The sequence below is a fragment of the Aedes aegypti genome, chromosome 2, assembly GCF_002204515.2.
Source record: "Aedes aegypti strain LVP_AGWG chromosome 2, AaegL5.0 Primary Assembly, whole genome shotgun sequence".
NCBI classification, from domain to species: domain Eukaryota; kingdom Metazoa; phylum Arthropoda; class Insecta; order Diptera; family Culicidae; genus Aedes; species Aedes aegypti.
Window position 1 is genome coordinate 62,073,162 of NC_035108.1, and position 23,439 is coordinate 62,096,600.

The 23,439-nt window shown below is 36.4% G+C and overlaps 1 protein-coding gene across 9 annotated transcripts in view; it reads left to right on the forward strand.

Annotated features, from left to right (window-relative positions):
- Nucleotides 1–23,439, forward strand: part of LOC5577554 (trithorax group protein osa) — a 194,547-nt gene that overhangs the window by 85,688 nt on the left and 85,420 nt on the right. For all 9 annotated transcript variants that reach the window (XM_021840980.1, XM_021840984.1, XM_021840986.1 and 6 more), the window contains 2 exons: nt 7,746–8,146; nt 9,187–9,452. In XM_021840980.1, the coding sequence (XP_021696672.1) occupies nt 7,746–8,146; nt 9,187–9,452 (667 nt within the window). The remainder of the gene's footprint in view (nt 1–7,745; nt 8,147–9,186; nt 9,453–23,439) is intronic.

The following is a 23,439-nucleotide window of genomic DNA, read 5'->3' on the forward strand; positions in this document are numbered from 1 at the left end:
GATTGAATTTTGTGTACTGATCCAAAGAGAAAATCGACGAAGAGAAATCGATCGCTATAGATACGTCTGTATGATACAAAACGCGAGAAATGGTGTACATAAAGCCTTCAAAAATTTATCGAAGATTTTAGGCGTATAAATTAACGTTCGCCACAATTAACATTACGGGGCTATAGATTCATAACAAAGGACAACCCTACGGAAAACTGCTTCGAAGTGAACCGTTCCGAAGTATCGATGCCATGTGATTCCATAAGGATCATGCAATAACATTCTAATGATGTTTTAAAAGCCAATAGTTTAAAAATGAAATTTAAAATATGGGTTCCGATTTTGGCACGGTTCCGTTTTTGGAAACTTAAAATTTCGACATTGTTGCCAAAAACGGAAACCCACAGTAGAAGAAAAATCCCTGAAAATTTCAGCCTGATCGAAGAACATCAATACAAGAAGTTATATGCAAGAAATAGTGCCACTGGAAAATGTTTGAAATTTGAAATATGAAATCGAAGCAAGCCGGGTAATGAAATTGAGGAAAAATAAATAGAATTGTCATTCAGTTCACGTTTGTAAAATAGTTAGCAATAAATAAATTCCGTTGCAATACCTGTTTTATTTGATTTGGCCAACAGGTTATGGGCCCAGCAACAGGAAAATTGCAATAGAAAAACTGTAAAAGTGAAAAAGTGAGTTTTGCCTTGACATTTATTGTTGTATCGCGTGATAAGGACGAGTAAGAGTTGAGCAATGATGGATGCCACAAAAATGAACTTCAAGCGACTGGGATACGACAATTACGAGATTTGGAAGATACGAGCACGTCAATTTTTGACCAGAGAAGGACTATGGTCACAGGTTATTGATGAAGTTCCCCCGGTGAAGCAAAGAACAACTGACTGGCTGGCGAAAAATGAGCTGGCTTTGCAGACTATTGGTTATTTGGTGGAAGATTCTCAGTTGCGTATCATCCAGGATGCTGAGACAGTGAACGCTGCGTGGAAAATGCTGAAGGACTACTACGTAAAGGATTCTTCCGTCAACAAAGTTGCACTGATCAAGAAACGGTCAAGGATGGAGCTTCCGGAAGGAGGAGATATGCGTCAACATTTGATGGATCTGGAGATCTTGTTTGAGCGGATCGAGAATGTTGGGTGTCGATTGGATGAGGACGTCAAAGGGGCATTTATGCTGGCCAGCTTGCCAAGTTCTTACGAGAACACAGTATCGGCTATACAGGGGCGAATGGAAGTGTTTCGAGTAAACTTTGTCAAAACCAAACTTTTGGAAGAGTTCGACCGTCGTACAGAGAAGGAGAAAACTGAAGAGCCGACTGCTATGGTTGCAAAAGCTGCACGGAGGAACCAGACCGAACCGGATTTCAAGCGATTATGCTTCGCTTGTGGGAGTGCTGATCATCTGATGCGAAATTGTGACTTGTTGAAGAATCTGAGAAGAGAATCATCGCAACCACATGAAGGTAAGCGGAATGCTCATTCAGCCAAATCTGCGGTAGAGGACACCAAACGACAAATTTGTTTTGCAACAATTCAACAAACGCGAGAGGGATATTTGGTACCTTGATTCCGGAGCTTCTGAGCACATGACGAGTGAACTTGGACTGGCACGAAGAAGTGAAGCCGGAGAAGGTAATCCTTGCTGACGGACAAGTGTTGTATTCGAATCGAATCGGTATAAGAAATATGAAAGCCACTGATGGCGATGGCGCCTCCGTTCAGATTAGATTGGACAAAGTGATGGTTGTAGAAGGATTGGCTGTGAACTTGGTTTCCGTACCAACTATAACACGAAAAGGATTCGTAGTTTCATTTGATGAGAATGGATGTAAGATTTCGAAAGATGGGAAATTGATTGTATCAGGAGTTAAAGAGGGACCGTATTATCGTATTGGAATTGCAAAAGTGTAGTTAGGATCAGGAGTGTATTTATTTCTTGAGGAGGAGTGTTGGTATATGCAAGAAATAGTGCCACTGGAAAATGTTTGAAATTTGAAATATGAAATCGCAGCAAGCCGGGTAATGAAATTGAGGAAAAATAAATAGAATTGTCATTCAGTTCACGTTTGTAAAATAGTTAGCAATAAATAAATTCCGTTGCAATACCTGTTTTATTTAATTTGGCCAACAGTTGCGGCTCTCGCAAACTGGCTCTTAATATTGTAACATGGCTCAGAACAGCGTCCTTTATTTTACACAAAGCAGAACCGCTTCTGTCGACAATGTGGTCAGCTAGTCTTGTGTTAAATACATTAAAAGCCTACGAAAGGCTCAAGATAATATACCGTAATTCAATTCCATTATAGATTATTTATTCGTTTTCAATTATATGACCTTCCGTTGCATAAACAATGAAGCTAAAATACATGGGATAGGAAAAATGATTGAGATAAGCAGAATTTTGCCTAAATTCAATTTATTATAACTTTATGAAAAATTGATGAAATTAAATGCATCCGGAAGCAGTCGATGGTCTAGTTTGGTCTAGGTTCCGAAACTTGCATGGCCATGCATATTGGCCACTGGACACCCGAGATGTCCTGGATTTTCCGAGGTCATGTTCAAATGTCATTTTTTCTGTCGCTTGCATTGGCGTAGCTAGGATTTTTTGCTGGAGGGGGCCTATGGGGGCCTGGCAAATATTTGTTTTAAGGAAGTTATGTCAGTCGCAATAACAAATTTCGTAGTTTTAACAGATTTGTATTGATTTTATTTGTTTGTTATTTTGTCTCATTTCGCGGCGCATCAATGATATTTGTAAATTTATATTTTCGCTACGGAAAAGATTCATTTTTTTGTAATCTAGTGAAAAATAATTCAAGAATTCTTGCAAATAAAAACTTACAAGGAATGTCCAACAATTTTTTCTGGTAATCAACCATGTGGTTTGAAGAGATTCCTTTTAGAACTAGTACGGGAATTTCTTCAAGAATTATTTTCGTACTTTTCAGTGATTTCGTCAAGAACTCCTTTTCACTCAGTTCGTCCTGGGATTCTCACAGAAAATCATTCCCAGACTTTTTGATCTCACCATAAAATTTCTCGATTGTTTAAAAATTCTCAAAGAATTCCACCTGAGAATGCTTGATCATTTCTCCTGGAAGGCCCTGTACGTAATTATCAAATATAAATTGCAATTGTAACTTTAAAGTATCCTCCAGTTGTTTATAAATAATTTGTTTAGAATGTTCAGAAATTACTGAGCGTTTCTCCATAAATTGGTACTAAAAATTCAAAGAGTCTCACCAAAAATGTCTTCAAGATCACCAAGAAAGGATTCATTTCACGAATTCTCCAGAGAGTTCACCAACAGCTGAAGCAAAATAATTATGCAGACTTTCTGGTGTTGCTCTAGGGCTTCCTCGTAATATTCCACAAAAACATCATGAGCAATTAAGAAGAGTTCAATTGGGAAAATGTTATTCATGATTTCCGCAGATCTATCTGCATTTTTTCACAAATAATTATTTATTTAGATTTCTCTAAAGACATCCACAGCAACATCCCACATGCCTTCAAAACCCTTACGAAAATATTTTTTTATGTTTTCAAAAATGCCTAACTAAAAGTGTTTAGAGAATTCTAACATTTCTTTGAAGTTACTAGCGGAATACGTTCAACTGTTCTTTCAAAAACTCTTCCGCGAAAAAACTCAAAGTTTTCCCGAGTAATTACTAATTGTTAAAGGATTTCTTAGATAACCGTATTATGGTTGTCCTAGGATCCTCCCGAAAAATTTACCAAAAATTTATCTCAGTACTTTCCAGAGATTTTTTTTCTTTTAACAGCTCTAACGATTAACTAGGGAATTTATTGAAGAAATTTTTCATCAGATTTACTAAGATTTTGCAATTTATTCATGAAATTCTCGAAGAATTTCTTCAGAAAATTTATCAAGTATTTTTTCAGACTCTAGAAATAGCTCCATTTTTTTCGGAATGGTAATCTCATGATTCTTCCATAAATAACATTCAAAAATTGGCCAAAACTCTACATTTTTTGGTTCAAAAACTTCTCCAGGAATATCTCAATATATTTAGCGATTGCTTTATAAATTCCTCTACGCATCACTCCATATCAGTTTTCTATACATACAAAAAAATGTTCGAAGGAACTTTGTAGGTTATTTTTGGAATAATTGCAGCTCTAATATAATTCGGAAAAAAAATACTAAATTCCTATCGTAGATTCAAGAATTAAACCGTAGAGTTTCTGAAACTTGTTGACAATGTACCTCTGAGAAAAGCTTAAAAGGTCCTTGAAGGATTTACCACAGACATTTTTGTTTCTTTTTTCTTCGGATTTTTTAATAGAACACGATTGGTGTTAAAACGGATGGAACTTATACTGAATGTGTGTAATTGAAATCTTAGATATTTTTTTTATATAAACTTTAAAATTTCATGATACTACTGTGAACATATTGATGTAGAAATAATTCATTTTCACTACCTTTAGAAATTCCAAACAAACTTTTTTATCGATTTTTTTGTACTACTGTAGAAGTTTGACGCGAAAATATTGCCGGTATTTTCAAGAACATAACCGAACATGTAGTGTAGTAGAACTCATAATGTAATATTTTAATGAATTTAAAACTTGGGGAATCTTTTGCATTACTTAAAAAATTGTTGAGTTATTCCTTATGGACTTTCAGAAATCAAGAACCATACGCATTCTGTATTTTTTACCCTTTCTATTTTACCAGTTTTAAGATTCTTCGAAAATGTTTCTTTTTGAAGTATGGAAAGATTTTTGTACTTATTAAGCGTCCTCAAAGCGTCATGCGAAGAAGGAAAAACCAACAAAATGTTGAATCAGGTAGAACAATAGATGGGTAACGGTGCAATGAAAGATAATTTATAATCTAGAAACAATGTTATTTACAGGATAGTTAAAACCCCTCTAATAATTTTACAAATAAAGCAATTTTTTAAGAAGTTCTTTCAAAATCTTCTTTAAAAATTATTCTTGAAATATATACTTCCTTGACCTCTGGTTTGCTAGAATTCTACCAGAAAGCCTCTAGAAATTCTGCCCTCGCATCGCACAAAAAATCAAACCAAGAATATGGATTCTAACAATTCTAACATCGACCAATTGGTGTTTAGGTAGCCTAAAGAAAGTATTTCTGAATGATTTCTGGAAAACGTACTTCAAGCATTTGGAATAACCAAATATTTGCCTTGTTTGCTGTAATGTTGAAGCTTATGAATTTCGTAACACATCTGTATCAAAATTTATACAGTCCTCTACTTATCTTTAGAAGGCTAAAATATCATCTAATCCGGTCTGTCTGAACACCGACCAATTGGTGAAATTATTTGTAGAGAAGTGTTGAAAGGAAGATGAATAAAAATTTCTTTATGAATATCTTAATAAATCTTTTTTTTTCATGGGGGTTTTCAACAAATTTCCTCTAAAGATTCGAAGGCAAGAGAAATTTCAAAAACAATTTTCTTTCCATTTCTGGAATAAGCCGGGGATTTAGAGCAAAATTTCTAGAAAAAAAAACATAGAAGATTTTTTGACGCAATTTGTGATGTATTTTGGACACATTTTAAAGGACTTTTGATTGACTTTGCGGAAGAATTTGTAATAAAATTTTTGGGAAAAATATTTAAAGAAATTCACAGAAGAATTTCTAGTAGAACTTTCAGCAAAATGTCTCAGTATTAGATTTGACAGAATGAATGATTTTTCGGAGGAATTGCGAGGGAATACTGAACTGTTGAAAGATTTTTTTTAGGTAAATCCGAGAACATTCTCCGGAATCAATTTACCAATAAAATGAAGACATGAAAGGAATGGAGCTTTGAATAAGTCCGACAACATTACTTGACTATTTTCCAAGAAATTTGCAAAAACTCTAAAGCTACCCTTCAATATTTCTTGAGGAATTTGACTACACTAAAATTCTATAAAGAATATTGAAAAGTTTTCTGAAAAATGTTGTTGAAATCTGTAGAAAATTAGTAGAATTATTTAGTAAATTTATTCATGTGAAAATACCTATAAAATTGAATCAAAATCAACCAAAGATTTTTTTGATAGATTTGTTTGGATTGGAAACCAGGTTAAATTTCTGCCATTCATCTGAAAAAAACTTGGCCATGCCGAAACTCCTTAAAAGTTCAGCCTTATTTTTCGACAAGAATTCCCGCTATGCATTGTTTGAGAAATTCCTCTAGTAAGTTTGTCTATTTTTCCAATTATTTTTTCGAACATTATAGAGTCTCTTTAGTGAATTCTCATTAGGGAAATCATTATTGCCTGACACCTAGAGTAGGATATCCCAAAAACATGAAAAATCAGAAGGCAGTGAATATGCTGCTTTATGGTAAAATAGCATAATGTGCATTATTCAGAAAAGAAACTAATTTTGGGAATAAAATTGACGCTTGAACAACGGTTTTTTTGCAATGAGATTTTGAAAAATTGCGCTAATTCCATACAACAAGAATCTAGTTATAACAGTAACCAATCGATCGACAGCCGAACGGTTAAGCTTTCACCGAAGTCAGAACCGTCACGCTGATGCTGTGTAAGACAAGCATGGTGTTCTCTAAAATAACGTAACCACTGAAGAGATTTTTGTCAAAAACAAGAGTCACGTTATTGTTGTTTGATGAGGGGGACTTTAACCTGAAGGTCATTCGTTCCTTACAAGAGCCAAGTACATTGATTGAGAAGATTTAGCTTCGTGATTATTTTTAATTTTAATTTTAAGTTTTACTATCATCAAAAAATCTGGGGGGGCCTGGATGATTCTGGAGGGGACCAGACCACCCCGCCTCCCCCCCCCTGTTCCTACGCCAATGGTCGCTTGTATTTTTGTGCTGTGAAGTTGGAAAGATGTTTACAATTTTCCTAGAAACAAGAACGTATAGGAAGTTGAATGCCGCCGGACGCATTAAGATTCGTTGGAAATCTTCAGAAATATGGCCATTTTCGTAAAACTGGCTCCAGAAAACTTGGATAGTCATGTTTGTATTTCCAATCTGGTGAAAATAATCCGGAGCTATATCAAAGTGGGTATCAACCTTCAAAATGATGTTTCCAGCAGCATATTTAGAACCATTGATGCACAGATCACTCTATAGTAGGTTCCAGATGCCCTGGGGGAAGTGGCCAATTAGGAACATATCTGGAACCATATCGATATGGGCATCAAACTGCATGATTTTCAAAGGGTATGCTTTCCGAAGCATTTCCAACACTACCGGCTGTCATGACCACTCTATAGTAGGTTCCGGGTGCCCGGAAGATGTAGAAAAACAAGAACGGGCGTTTATCATAACTAACAAAGTAAAGAAACGAAAGTTTAATATTTTTTATAATTTTTGTCCGGTCAGAAGAAAACTGTTGTTTGATTTCTGGAAAAAGACTTAGTTCTAAAATAGAACCATAACTACATAAAATAAGAGAAAAGTACAGCGAAATGATTCTTAAATTTGTTTCTAAAAAATGAAAACCAATCAGAACCACCATAGCACACCCTCATCAGTGACTAAACCATTTTACTGTTAAACCAAATCGAGTTACAACGATTCTATTGAGTTACATTTGTAGCCCACTGCTTTTCACCACCATCACCGTCCTACAGAATTAATCTTTTCAGCCAAACTACCTTCCAGCGCATTTGACCCAACAGCACCACTCTTTCCACCCATCCACCGATTACACTTTTATTGAATGTTATTTTTCCATTTGTTCTATTTCGCTTCACAGCTAGTCAGCTGCGCCCTGGTTCTCTCGGTGGCTCTGGTCCACCGTGGTTCGTGTGCCAGTTTATCGAATGGTGGCCGCGGCGGCGATGGCATCGGGGAAAGTACCGTTGGAGAGTCGGCCTCGTCATCGAAGTTGGTCACCGGGCCGACGTTGGGCAGTTTGTATCGGAGTGCCCGGGACGAGTACGGACGCTACGGACGGGAGCAGAGGTGCGCCACTTGCGGTGGAGGCGGAGGCTACGCTGATCGGGACATGAGAACCTATGGCGGAAGACCGGGAGGCGTCTATGGGTACTATGGCGGCCGGGGGTCAATCTACGACGATAGGAACTGGTACTATCGGCCGGAGGTTTATGACGACCGGTATCGGGGAGGCGATAGATACACCAACATGATGATGGGGTAGGTATAGTATGTGGGTCTCGTGGACCTATTCAGAATTTCGATTGGGTAATTAATCAACGAGCGAATTATCAATAGATATGGGCAAATTTCATGCTAGTTTGCGTTGGTATAAGACTAGGGAGATAGGGAGGGAGGCCAGCCCCAGAATCTTGCAGGTCATAAGCACGGTATTCGCCCAAATGATTCGTAACCCTCAGAAAAAAAAACAAAAGATTTCCTGGACGAACTCTGCGATGGATTTTTAATAGCTTCTGAAAAAATTTAAGAAACTCGTAGATTGTTGGAGAAATCTGAATGAGACCTCCCCGAATAATTTCGTATTTCTAACGATAATATTAAAGAAATCACTGTTGAGAATTTCATAGAATTTTTAAATCATGGTAGTTCATAAAACAAATCTGAAAAAAAAAACATGTAAGATGTATTGAATAAGTAAAATTACACTGTCAAAGAAGTTGAAGAAATTTATGGAAGTACTGTTAAAGAAATTTGCAGAAGGAAATTCTTCAAGGAATCCGAGGACGTACAACTTGTTAGCACTCAATGTCATCCATATTGAATATTGAAACTTATAAATATTCCCTTCCCCGAGGTAGTCACCTATGACAAAAAAAAGTTATAGTGACGACTTCCTTCGGAAGGGAAGTAAAGCCGTTGTTCCCGAGAGGAACTTCGTCTGGGCTAAAAATCTCTTCAATAAAGATAGCAAAAAAAACCTATAAAGATTACTGAATTGGCAAAGCTTTTTGAGACTAAATAACCATTGATTTGTGGACATTATAAAAATGTACAATATTTAATTAAAAATGCATGAAAACTACGAAATTCGTGAAAACCATGTTTATTACGATAGATATTACATCAGCGACACCAGAACACGCTTGGTTCTTCCTAGGCCCTCCAAGTAAAAATCATAGCTACGCCAGTGCCAGTTTAGTTTGTTATTCTAACTTTTTCAGCCTTTATTCCACTGTTTTTTTTCTGAAATATGTTGCTAATACGAGGGAAGCTCTATCTAATCATCTTTACCATTGCAGCTACGACGATCGCTACATGTACCAGATGAGCCCCATGAACCGTTACGATGACCGATACTATCCGATGTCGACGCGTGGCTATTACGATAACCGTGGCGAGCAGCGAATGCCCAGTGGCGGATACTATCCACCAGCAACGGAAACGGGAGGAATGCGTGGTGTCGGAGGCTACGGATACCGCGGTAATGGCTACGATAATCTCGATCCACTTTACGAGCAGTACATGACGGCTGCCCGCGGAGGTCTCAGCAACTACAACAACCGAGGTAAATGCCGGGTAATGCGGTGCTTCATTAGCGGATGTTATCAGAAAAAATAGCCATCAAAACTTTAAAGTTAGTTAGTTTATATAGTTAATCTACACCACTGCACAGATATTATAAAAAAAAAACACAACGTAACAAAAATTACATTTTTGTGTGTCTCAAGGATCAAATTATGTGTCTCTTATGGGTTGTTGAATCTGATGCCATTCTCAGAAATGTTCCAGCACGTCACAATTTTTTAGCTACAGGTCGCTAACGTTGTATAAAACACTGGTTCCATTGATGCTCACATGAAATTCAAAGTGTGATAAATCACTTTTTTATGATCTAATCCACCACCAGTTTTTTATCTCTTGTATGGCAAAATACAATATTTTTTCACACCAAAATTAACTTTTTTGCGTCGAAAGAATTATGAACATTGTTTGAGATAAAAACGTGTTCCACAGTGAATGCGTTAGGAAAAGTTTGAGTTACACCCTTTTAAATGCATAACCATAATGCATTGATTTTTAGTACATTAATTATCGATGTATTTAAAAGTCAAAAATCGTCTTCTAAAGCTTTAAATTGTTTGCAATTGAGGTTTATCAAAATTCAAGCTACGAAAGCCCATCATATTAACAGTGGAATTTTACTCCTAGTATGATTCTCTTATGAGGCGATTTTGCGTCATGGGAATTGACTCATTGAGGGTTAATTGTACTTTTTCCTATTTTTCATACACAGAGGCATGTTTCACCATAGATTTTGGTGTGTACGCTTCAGGCGTTTTTGTCTATTTGATAAAAACTGGAAGCTTTAAACCCTTTTTTCAAATTTGATAACTCCTATAACTTTTGCTTTCATGGTTGATCAACCGAAAAAAAGCTAGAAAATCTTTATCTAGTTGAGAGTGAGCGAATGAAAAAAGACCTTCTGAAATATAAGTACAGGCATAATAAATTAATCTTTGCAAGTGCTAACATTTTTGAAAGGAAACCGTGAATATGATAAGAAACGAATTTAAATTCGTCTACTTCATACAAAACATTCACTAATTCAGTAGCTCCCAACCTTATTTGAACTGCGAGTTCCTTCGATGTTCTACAAAGAACCTGTGGATCGCTAGTAATAGATCTAGAATTTATATTTATGGATGCCTTCAAAAGATCTTAATATGAATCAACAGATATCCTTGGCAGGCACACCCGAAAGATCGCATCTAAACCACTTTCGTAAGCTGTTTAGCTTTTGTTGCATGAGGTTTCATGAGGGTGGAAATGAGATGGAATGATTGATTGAGCCCCCTCGATTTCTCATACGCGTGTTTGTATGCAAGAATTCTGCTAACATGATTTGGAATCTATGACATTAGATCGAATGACGTTTGGTCGAAAGCACAAGTGGTCAAATGGACGTTATGACGATAATACACAGTGATTGAGTCATTTAAAAAGAAAAGACAACATAATAGAGGGCAAGAAATCTGCATTGGTGTACCAAATTTTTTGATCAATCTTCAAGCCTTCAATATGTGACGACTGATATTTTGGGATTCCAGTTGATCACCAAGACCCTTTGCGTGGTTGACGTTACTTGATGTAATTTTTATCATTCAGGCTTGTTCAGCTGCATCGCGACTTGCTGATCTCAAATTGAAGCTGGAAGTCATGGTCACAACAATATTCACCATGAGTAGACTTCGTCAAAATCGTGGCCCAAAGACCATGGCCATCAAAATTGGCGCCTTTATTCTACTACTATACATTATACAGTCAGTGACAAAACATAGTGACCAAATGCTGTTTTTCAATACAAAATACTCAAGTTTGCGGAAATGAAGTTTTGTTTGTGATGAATTCAATAAATTTCATTCATTTTCCAAAAAGATGCAGAGGATTGCTCAAAGACAAAAGTAAGTAACTAAGAGATTTTTCAATTGCACTCAAAAACGGTAAGTTGAGGGTGGATGGTTTGTACGGCAAAAATTTTTCATTTTCAGAAGTTACACAAATTTGCAGAACGCACTGTTCACGAATGAAATTAAAAAATCTCTAGGTTACTTACTTTTATCTTTGAACAATTCTCTGAATCTCTTTGAAAAATAAATGCAATTTAATGAATTTATCACAAACAAAACTTCAGGTTGTTTGTAGTTCGTCAACCAATTTTCAGCCAATTCGTACAATCACAAGCTGAGATACATATCCGCAAACTTGAGCATTTTGTTTGTAAAAACAGCATTTGGTTACTAAATTTTGTTACTGACTGTATACAGACACTCAAAGGTGACAACATTGTTCAATGAACATCTGTATCAGGTTTGATCCCCGCATTTCAAATTCTTATTACCAACTTGACAGGTAATAAAGGTTCTGGGCAATCACTCTGGAAGTTGTCATTGGTCAAAGATCAGCAGTTGTATATAAGAAAATGATGACATTTTGAAAGAATAATCAATTTAACAATGTTAAGTATTGCAACAACTGAGTGACGAGAATTTTTAAGAGGATCTTTGTTTTCGAAAGAATGATGATATTTTGAAAGAATATCAATGTCAACATATTTTTGTTTTTGAAACGTTGAGCATCAAACAGATACAATTGTTTTTTGAACTTCTTCAAGTTTGGGTTAAATTTAACTTAATTGGAAGGCCCGCCATTCAAAAATTGCCAAAAAAAAGAACGTTTTCAAGTATAATTTATCTCATATATTCACATTGTAATGCGTAGGTAACAATTATCATGTAGATAGATTCGTGATTAACTTTTGATGAAAACTATATTTTTCCAAAATAAACTTAAGACCATCTATTGTGCAGAAAATCTAGTCGGTTTTATATCTCTTGAACTAAACGGTGTTTCGATCAACCATTACTTATTGAATAATCTTTCGACTGAATGTTCTAGTCATTCCACCAAACGTCCATTCGATCAAATGTATTTTCGACCGAGCGACATTCGACCAAACGTCATTCGACCAAATTTCCTTGGACCAAATGTCTTAAAGCCCATCATTTGTAGTCTGCTAAGTCCACTAAGAATCTTGTCAAACATCTTTTGTAGTTCAATTAGTTACTTCTTAAGGTGAAGCAGTTTTAAATCCAACTTTTAAGATTGCCCTAATCTCGTGAAGAAAGCATCTAACAATAGTGCACTTTTTATTTTGGCATTGTGCACAAGCAGAAAGTTTAAAATACGAAGATCAGGAACTTTTTACAATTATTTTTCCAACTAACGGCCGTCACACTATTAAGAGAGTTCTGTTTGATCTTCCGACCTTGACGCTTGCTTCTGCGGGAGCGGGTGACAAGTCAGGATCAAACATGTCGCGCGTCGGTCGAGTAAAGTGAAAAAGTGCCGCGATCGGTTAGTTCTGTTTGATCTTCGACCTTGACGATTGCTCCTTGGCAGTGCGTCAAGAAAGCCCGAGTAGTCGTCAGTTGTTTTCCCTCTCGGGTCGTGCGCCTATTTTCTCTGAGTGCTTTTATATAGCCGAGCAAACAAGTTAAGCTGAATGTGGATTGTTGTTGCTCAGTCAAGGATGACGGATCAATTGGTGAGCTCGTTCCATGCTACTATTTCTAATCTATAAAATATGTATGACTGCACATTTAATCGATACAGCGGTAGGACGTAAATATGATTTTTCAACAAACTATGAATGGTTCGTCACTGTGAGTGTCGACATAAACTCTAATTCATGAATTATTTATGTTTAACATTTTTTGTTTTCAAAACACCCCTTTCTTTTTATCTTTATTTTTGTAATTATAAAAAAAAACTTTGAATGGTTCGACACTGCAAGTGTAGACTTGCGAAAGGTTCACTTTATTCAACAAACTTTGGATGGTTCGCCACTGTAGGTGTCGGCATAAGAATAAGAGTGTTCTATGATGTTCCAGCCAATCGAGTTTTTGTTTCTTTTCAAATAAGTAAAATATAATAACACATGCTTTCGTCTTGACAGCTGTAGGAATGTTACATTTAGATATTTGTTCAACAAACTTTGAATGGTTCGTCACCTCAAGTGTCGGCATAATTTTCCTTTACATAGAAATTGTTCATATCAAATGAAAATATTATATTTTCATAAAAGCATATTTATATTTGACAAAAAACTATTTATCATGGTCTAATCACTTATCAAAGTGAATCCTTTGACCCAACGATCCTTCCCATTAACAAACATCCTTCCCAGTAACCTTTGTGGAGATGCAGAGGCAAACACGGTCTCCAAATAGCAAAGGTTACACACTAACATTCCTTCCTCCAATCCCACCTGACTGCAAGGACGTGGCCGGCGCCGTTATTGACCATGTATAAATAGAGGCACTGAATTATGCACATTGAAGAAGATTATGGCCAATCCCAGCCGAACTTCTAGTTGATTCTTTGTGCATTTTCACTGACTTCGGTCAATCATGGAATAGCAACCATTGATATGTGTAGTCAGTCTAAGCTAAGCTAAGCTAAGCTAACGGCCGTCACACTATTAAGAAACTTTATCAGTTATTCATCAAGAATTTTTGCAGAAAACTTTTAATGATCACTTCGTAATTTTTTGTCGGAAATTTCCCCACAGTCCTGCTGATAGACTCAAGTCTGGCTGTTTTGCTGATTCTGAAAGAGATTCCAGCAATGGTTCGAGTAAAAGTAATAAAGAATTATTGGTTTCTTAAATAGTTTGCCAATTTAACACCTAACAATGCAAGATTTTTGCAAATCCGATTCTTTAGTAATTGTGTAGATGAAAATAAGGGATTTACTACACTTGGGCGAATGATATTTGGTCGAATGACGTATGGTTGAATGATGTTTGGTCGAAGGCACATTTAATCGAATGAACATTTACATAGTCAAAAATCTGTTGTTTCGTCGGACGACATCTGGTCGAATGACGTTTGGTCGAACGGAAATTTAGTCCAAAGCTTATTTTTAAATGGCTGTATAATGATAAAAACACAAATGACTAAAAAACTTTTGCACGATATACCTAATGCATGGTTTGAAATTTGTAATACTTCATCAACAATTTATTTAAGGTTAACTGGTACAGATCTTTCTATATACGGGGAGCCAGCCTTCTGATGAGATTTGTGCCATCGCCATATTTGAGCCTATTTTATCATTTACCCGATGGGAGAGAAAAGGGAAGGGAAACATGGGAGGAAATAGGAGTGGGGTCCCTTGAAGAGAGAAGATCGCATAAGCCAAATGAGAGCAGGTAGCTCCATACCACAATGGGTTCAAACAGCGCCCTAAAAAGGGCACTGCAAAACGCATGAGCTTAAAGAGAGCCTGTAGCTCATTACCACAGCGGGTTAATAATAACAGAATGACCTGAAGATCTAGGCTTCTGAATTCAGTTTCACTTAATAAGTGTTTACCAAGTAATTGGAATCGCATTTGCGCAAAAACTGGACAGTTACATATCAGGTGATACGAAGTTCCATAATCGGAGTCACAACTATCACACACAAACGAGTCAGCACGCTGAATATTTGCCATGTGATAGTTGAGTCGGCAGTGGCCTGTCAACGCTCTGACCAAGAGACTGCAATTCTGCTTTGACAGATTTGTTAAATACTTCGCCACCCTTGGAGATGGCTCGCTCAGTTATATACAATTTTGTTTGACGACACGACTCCAAACTATTCCAATATTGCTTGTGCTGAGTTGCCGCCCAAGAGTTTATCTGAAGCTTCACCCAGCACTTCGAAATTGGAATAGCAGGCTCAGGGCCAATGAAGTCATGCGATGATCCATCGCGAGCTAGCGATGGAAGAATGGCCAGGTACCCATACAAGATTTACAGAGTTGAATGAATTCAGTTCCTCAATTTGAGTTCGACATGCGCTAACAAGCTTCGACCCTGAGTTGGCCGAAGCGAGAGCTTTTATAGCAGCCTGACTATCTGAACAGAAGTATATGACTTTACCCATTACGCGCTGTTGAAGTGCTGATTGCACTCCACACATAAGAGCAAATATTTCCGCCTGAAAAACGGTGCAGTTTCTACCAAGTGAGTAAAACTGATTCAGCATAACTCACGAGAATATACTCCTGCACCAGCTCTACCTTCAAGAAGGGAGCCATCAGTGTAACATACTATATTGTTTGATATACTTCTTTCCAAATAGCCAGACGTCCACTCTTCCCGTGAAGGGAATTGTGTGATAAATGTCCTGTAAGGAAAGTGAAAAGCAATTGTGAGATCATTTGGAGCAAGGACAATTTTGTCCCAATTCACCAAAAGTGGAAACAACGAAGTGTGTGTAGATCTACGATTCACTGGATTTTTTGTCCAGTAGATCCAGTACCCATAAACGGTAAGAGCAAGAAAATGCTTCTTGTTTAAGATAAATGTGTAGTGGCGCAACGTCGAAAAGGGCCTCGAGCGCTGCTGTGGTAGTTGTAGAGAACGCACCAGACATCGCCATCAAGCACATCCTTTGGAGATTGCCCAATTTTGATTGGATTGTTCTCACTTCGTCCTTGTGCCACCACATCCATATGCCAATATTGGTCGAACAACTGTTGTGTTAATCCATTTGATATATTTGAGTGCGAGGCCCCAAGTTTCACCAAAGGTTCGCCGGCATTGACCGAAGGCCATGCAAGCTTTTTTGACTCTGAAATCAATGTGAGGTGCCCAAGAAAGTTTGGAATCTAGAACGACTCCGACATACTTTACCTGATCGTTTACATTAATCTCAGTGCCAAAAAGACGTAAAGGTCGAATTCCATCGCGGTCTCGTCTTTCCGTAAAAAGAACAATAGATGTTTTATTCCAGGATCTGGGAATGTACCCGGTAGCAAAACTGCTTACAAGTAGCTTTTTGAAAACATGTTTGATAAACTCAAATCCCTTGTGGAGCAGAACAGGATAAATCACATCCGCTCCTGGAGATTTGAAAGGAGCACAACTATTAATTGCCCAATGAATCTTTTCAGTAATTACGATACTGAGAGCCGAAGCCAGAGACTCGTAACTACATGAAAAGACATTTGGTTCATCCGTAGATGCTATGTCGACACATCCGGGGAAGTGTGTATCGAATAAACATTCTAAAACTTCTTCATCAAAAGAAGTAAACTCACCATTAGATAAGCACTTTCCGTTCACTTGGAAATCCTTAGATTTTGCAAGGATTTTGTTCAGCCGACTGACTTCACTCAAACTGGAAACATTTGTACAAAGTTTTTCCAGCAGAACGAAGAGCCTTTTTGTAAGCCTTGCGAGCCGACTTGAACGACTCTGATCCAGCTGAACGGCGTCTGTTTCAACTCCTTCTACATTGTTTCCTGAGTCTAGTCAGATCGGAATTAGACCATCGGGTCCCTCTTGTAGTCTTCACAGACCGCAGAGGACATGCTTCTTCAAAAGCTTCCATAATGTAGGATGCCGTATTATCAACGGCATCATCCAGATCACTTGGATTTTCAATGGACAGAGAATATCCATGAAATTTGGTCGCAACCAATTCAATATAGAGTTCCCAGTTTGTTGACCGAGGATTCCTAAAACGTAAAGTCTTCGCAGTTACATTTGAATGTTCAAAGAAGATGTAGCGATGATCAGATAATGATTCCTCATCGGATACATGCCAATTCGTCAACTCGTGACTGATTCTATTCGAGCAGAGCGTTATGTCTAACACTTCTTCTCTATTAGAAACCATGAAGGTTGGGCGATTGCCTATGTTAAGTAATCCAAGGTCTGTACTACTTAAGTATTCCATCAGACTGGAGCCTCTCAAATTGATATCTGAGCTGCTCCTGATGATGTGATGAGCATTGGCATCACTGCCCACAATCAGCGGAAGGCCTTTTGTTACACATTGTACGACAACTCGTTTGAAGTCATCCGTTGGGGATGGTCATTGTGGGCTTCGTAGCCGTGCGGTTAGTGTCACCAAGGCATTTAGCCGCATCGTGCTAAGGAGTGTGGGTTCGATTCCCGCCTCAGGCCGTAAAACTTTTCGAAAGGAATGTTTTCCGACTGTGCCACTGGGCGTTGCATGCTACATAGTCCGTTGTCTAGTGTGGTGCTTCCTTCAAAGGGCAAATAGCTCACTGGGAGCATTTAACGTGCGCGGGACATGGATCCACACGGTTACCTAGATACAGTCAACCCTCCATGAGTCGATGTTCTATTACTCGATATCGACTCATGGAACCATACTAAAAACAGAAAACCATGGTTACTGTGATGGTACCTTCAAACAGCTTTTCAAAAAAAAGCTATTCCATGACTCGATATTTCCATGAGTCGATGGTCCCTTCAATATCGACTCATTCATGGAGGTTTGACTGTAGAAGTTCCATCTACGAAAGTAGGGTTCATGAACTAGCGCCATTTTGCATAAGTCTGCAAAGATTGATCGTTGCTGTTCTTTTATGCTGAAGATTGATCTGAGCTAACCTAACCGTAGCCAATTCCCAAACTTGGCAGGATGCAATCTCAAAAACATTTTTGATAATTGTTATACACATGAAGTTTGAATTTTGTGGCAAAATTAACAGCAATATTGCTATACAAGCTGTAAAAGAGTCAAATTTTGCATTTTCCACGGCTAACATCTGAAAAACTGCTATGATATTTTTGAAAACGGCATTCAGCAACCCTTAGTTACCGTTTTGACTCATATTCCGAACACTTAAGGCCAGCAGCGACTTCAAATGCAGCTGATTGGCATAAATTAGTTGATATTTGTGTAAATTTTAAATTCTTCGCAAAGCCTAACTGTTAGCTGGTGGGTGTGCCGATAATAATGTTGATTTAATTAGTTTTAGTACCGTAAAATGGGGTGAAATTGATCACTTTCGAGCGATTCTGTTCTGTAACTGCTAGTAAAATACATGTATTATTATCCAAATAATTTTAAAACATGTACTGGTTGGATGTCTATCGAATTATACAAACGAAATTTCGACGAAATGTTCACTTAATAACAAAAACATTATGAAAAAGTCGAAAAGTGAAGTTGTTGATTCCGGGGTGAAGTTGATTAATTATTGCGATAAGTTTCCTAAAATAAAGAGATATGCTATTCACTAAATTTGGGGTCACTGAATCTGGACCAAGTCCCAAAAATCTTACAACTTAATGATTTATCGGTCAATTTTAAATTTTAATGTTGTAAATTACAGAACACACCACATTAAACGCCTAAAGGTATGCAATTTTCTTTGAACTTAGCAACTCGCGCACAAAAATACACATTTTTTACTCAGAAAATGATTGTTTATCCACTAAGCAATTTCAAAACTGGATTCACAGAATATATCTGAAATGTATGAAACAGTTTATTTATATGGCGTCTTTATATAGGCTTGTCAATAGTCGATTGTTTGGAGAAGAACCCTTCAACAGTTCATCAAACATTTCATAAAAAATCTGTTTTTCCATGGTATAATTATCTTGAATGTCAAACGGAACCATTGGCGTAGGAACAGGGGGGGCCTGGCCCCCCCCCAGAGTCTTCCAGGCCCCCCCCCAGAGTCTTCCAGGCCCCCTCCAGAATTTTGAATGAAAATATATATGAAAAAAAAAATGTTTACATAACTCTGAAGTGAAGTAAAATCTTCTGAATCTATTGATAAACATTCTTCAGTAGTTACGTTCTTTTATTTTGTTCAATAATAGTGGGAAAACCTAGCTTGTCGTTCACAGCATTAGTGTGGCGGTTCTGAATTCGTTGAATTGTGCGACCATTGAAAAATTAATCGTCCTGCTGTCGCTCGACATCTCCGTTTCAAAATACTGTGATACTAAAAAGCGTCAGTATCCTAGAAAATCGGTTCCTTAAATTCAGATTGTCTGAGTAGGGCGAACCGTATTATTTCAAATGTTCTAGCATAGTGTAGCCTTTTAACTGAATTACGATTTCCTGTGTTGTTGGAGGGTGCCCTGATCGAGGTGTCCGGTGATGATGATTGTCCCCATAAGATTTCTTTAAAAAATGCATTGATAAAAAAGGTCTCGGCAAAGAAATAAATAGGCAAAATTACTAAAGGAACTTCTAAGACGTAAAATAGCTGCAATTATTGGCGAAAAACTAGGCCTTACTCAAAACATATCTCTTCAAAGAATTTCGAACTTACCTAAGGCTTCAAAAAAAGTAAAAAAATCGGTCATAATTTTTGATTCCAGCAATATGTGCTTTCTCTGTTTTCGCTTCATTTTTTTAAATAATTTCGTATGAATGAACTTTTTAATTTATCTCTAAACTACGTTTTACCAAGTAAGTTTTTCACAGTCTCAAGAATTTTAGTGATCAAATTCGTTAATGTATATCGAAGAGTGGTTTATACCTTTTGCTTCAAATCTTTTAGAAAGTAGTCATTGAGTAGTCAGTAGTATTGAGATTTGGTAAAAATTGCTAAACCTTGAAAAAGTTCAAACTTTGCCCTAAATTTTTTTTTCTAAATAATCGTTGATTCTGCCAAATTCCTTCATATTGGGTACCCGACCAGACGGAAGAAACAAGATTATAACAGAATGTGTTACCCTGATATGATGTTTTTATATCACCAGTTGTTATAAAACATGTACCGTTAGTAGTTAAAATAACAAAAATTCTAACAAAAATCCCAGGCATATTTTTACTTCCGAAATTAGCAATCTAGCAAAATAACTGGACAGGGATTAATTAAGAAATTTGTGAAGATCTTCCTTAAAACAATGTTTCAGAAATTGTTTTATAAATTCTGCAAAAAATATATATTCTGGAATTGAATTCTTGTACATTTTCAAGGCGGAATTCCTAGAGGCTTTTTGGCTCAATTATGAAAAATCTGATGGAGCTCCATCGTACAAAAATTCGTACTCCAAAAAGCAACATTCTAAAGAATCTGAAGGAGAAAAATGAATTCCAGGAGTTTTAAAAATTTTCAGAGTTCTTATACGTATGGCTCCTGATTTCTTAAAATCCATAAGGAATTCCTCATTTTCTAAAACGAAACATTTTCTAAAATGTAAGCAAACACCTTCATAAAAATTCCATCTGTTTTAACATAAACCATTGTCTATTATAAAGACGATAAAAATTAACAAGATTTTTTGTAGTTAATCCTACAAAAAACGCCAAAGCTTTTTCTGTTAGTAACATCGTCAGGACGTCAGAAAGTTCCAAAAATTCTACGATTAATTCTTGAGTTTCCCGATAAGAGTTCAATATTTTTCCTCATTCAATTTGAACTTTAATAATAAAAAAAAAAGAGAAATCTCTGAACAAATTTTTCGAAATTTTTCTGAATATTTGCACGGAAGAGTTTATGAAAGAATAGCTGAATCAATTCCACTAAAAACTTTGAAATGATTGAATTGAAAAAATATGGGTAAGGAATTCGGGGATGAATATCAAAATGATTTTTAGATAAATCTATAGAAACACTTAGACAATTTTCTTTGAAAAAATGCAAATAGATTTGTTGAAAACTTCTCTGAGAAATCACTAAGAACATTTTCCCAGTTAAATCTTATGTCATTATTTATGAAAACCTTGTGGAATATTAGGAGAAATCAAAAGAGGATCAATAATTTTTGCTGTGAATTTTTCAAGCAATCCTCTACAGGGTGTCGACTCAATTTGGAGAATAAAATTCCCTGACTTTCCCCGACCTTCCAGTAATTTTTCAGAAACATTTCAGAGTACTGAATTTGGTTTAAAGACGAAATAAAAATATAGTTGTCGGGCCCAGCGCTACATTTTGTTTACCAAGTTTGACATATCGCAGTACACTTTCTACGACATTCTAGATTTTGATGTATTACTTCAAGTGCCGTCAAATTTTGAGCAACTACAAGGAAAATTAAGGTCTTTATTTGGACCGTAATGGGTCGTATAAAGAAAAAGGTTTCGCTCAGTTTAGCAAAGGCTTTCACCTTACTCGAATACAATTGTTAGATAATTTTCTAGAGCGTGTTTGAAAGCTAGTATGATTAAACTGATCACTTGAGTGTTTTCTTTCAAAGCTTAAAGATTCGTATGAAACAAAAAATATTGAAACCTGAGTAGATACCCAGAAAATCCTGAGTCATCTACTTACTAATCATACTCAATTAAAATCTTCAAGATTTCAAATTCTCAATGTTTTTCTCTATATGTATTTGTTTAATATAAGAAGATGCTATTTCATAAACTATTACTTTATGCTATTTCATAATCTTACTTTATTCCTCCATAAACTAATGCGAATATTTCTTCAAGAATACTAAGGAAGATTTTTTCAAGAGTCTCAATTTTTTTGTCGTGCCTCCAGCAATGCTGTGAGGAACTGCTCCAAGAACTCAATAATCGATTCTTCAAAGAGTATCTTCATGAAATTTCACAAAATTTCAATCTATCATAGCAGAAATTCTATTTAGAGAATTTCTGGATTCTTAAAAATCTTGGAGTAAGGGAAAAGCACTAAAATTTTGACTAACAAGAATTCGGTAAACCTTCGATGAAATTGTCAATTAAATTAAATTTATGATAGCGGGGATGATCCAGACATAACAAATTGCAAAGAATCGTAGATTGATCACTTAAGGAGAATTTCAGAAGAATCTCCAGAATATCTGGGGAATTTTTTGTGTTCATTCTGCGATTCTAAACACCAGTATAGGAAAGCTCCTAATGAAAATCCTAAAGTAGCGCTTGGAACCTTATTCATCACATTTTCAAAATTCGAAATTCCGAGGATTTTTTTATAGATATTAAAATATAGTTTACTTTACCATACATAACAGCGCTTTATCAATGGTTAATAGCTAAGATTGATTACCCATTTCGTCTAACAAATTTATCGTATTCAATAATTTGCAGATAATCAACACGTTTGATGCTGTAATATAGTATTGGTAGATAATTTTCCCTGACCTGTAGTGAAATTCCCTGACTTTCCAGGTCAAAAATTGGTTTCCCTGACATTCCCTGACTTTCCAGGTTTTTCCAGGTAGTCGACACCCTGACTTTAAGAATTTCAGAGAGATTTTTGAACACAATTTTGGTAGTATTTATGAGCTGGTGGGGAATCGACTGTATGGTTGTAATCAATTATGTTTTTCGGCGTAAGACTACAAACGACAACAATATTTACCCCCTGAGGAAGACACAATTCCCGTGTCGAAACGTCGGGCAAATAAATAAGCCGTTGTAAAAATTAAGACTGCGTAGCCGAAAAACATAATTGGTAGTATTTATTGTAATATTTCTTGGAGAAATCCTAAGTATTTCCAGAAACTCCTCAATACATTATTAATGAACAACTTAATGATATTTTCAACAATTAAAATTTATGTGTGATAAGTACGTAGTTTAGCTTCATGGAGAAATGTTTAAAATTCTGATGTCTGTTGAGCAATTTGATACAGTTTCTTCGGAAAATTCCAGATTATAAAGCCTAAAGAAACTCCGGGAAAAATCTGTTTAATAATAACTACTTATTCCGTGGGGGTCGCAGCAAAAACTGAGTGAAAACTGGTAAAGGCGTTCTTGCACTGGAAAAGTACGAAAATAGTTCATGAAGAGACCCCGATACTTGAAAAGTTTGTGCAAGAACTTCAAGATATTCTTCATGAGTTCTTTGGAAAAATTCTTGAAGGATTTTTTTACTGGATTAGACAAAGAATTGATATTTGCCGTAAATATTATTATTATTAATATTTATTTAGGACGCTTTACCAGACGTGTGGCATTCGTGTCGAATTTTCCGTAATGAAAATTGTAATTTACAAGCATTACTGATATTCAGAGATAATAGCTGATATGAGAAAAAAACACAAACAAATAAAATCAACGCAAATTTTCGCAAACTACGAAATTTGCGAAAATCGATAAATCAAGAATTTTCTAGGCCCCCTCTAGGCCCCCTCCAGGAAAAAATCCTAGCTACGCCAATGAACGGAACTAAGGAACATTAAGAGCAGCCATCAGGTAATACGGGGTCACAGAAATTGTGCTAATTGAAATCGAATCATAGCTCTCTTGACAGTTTAAACATGTGGGTACGCG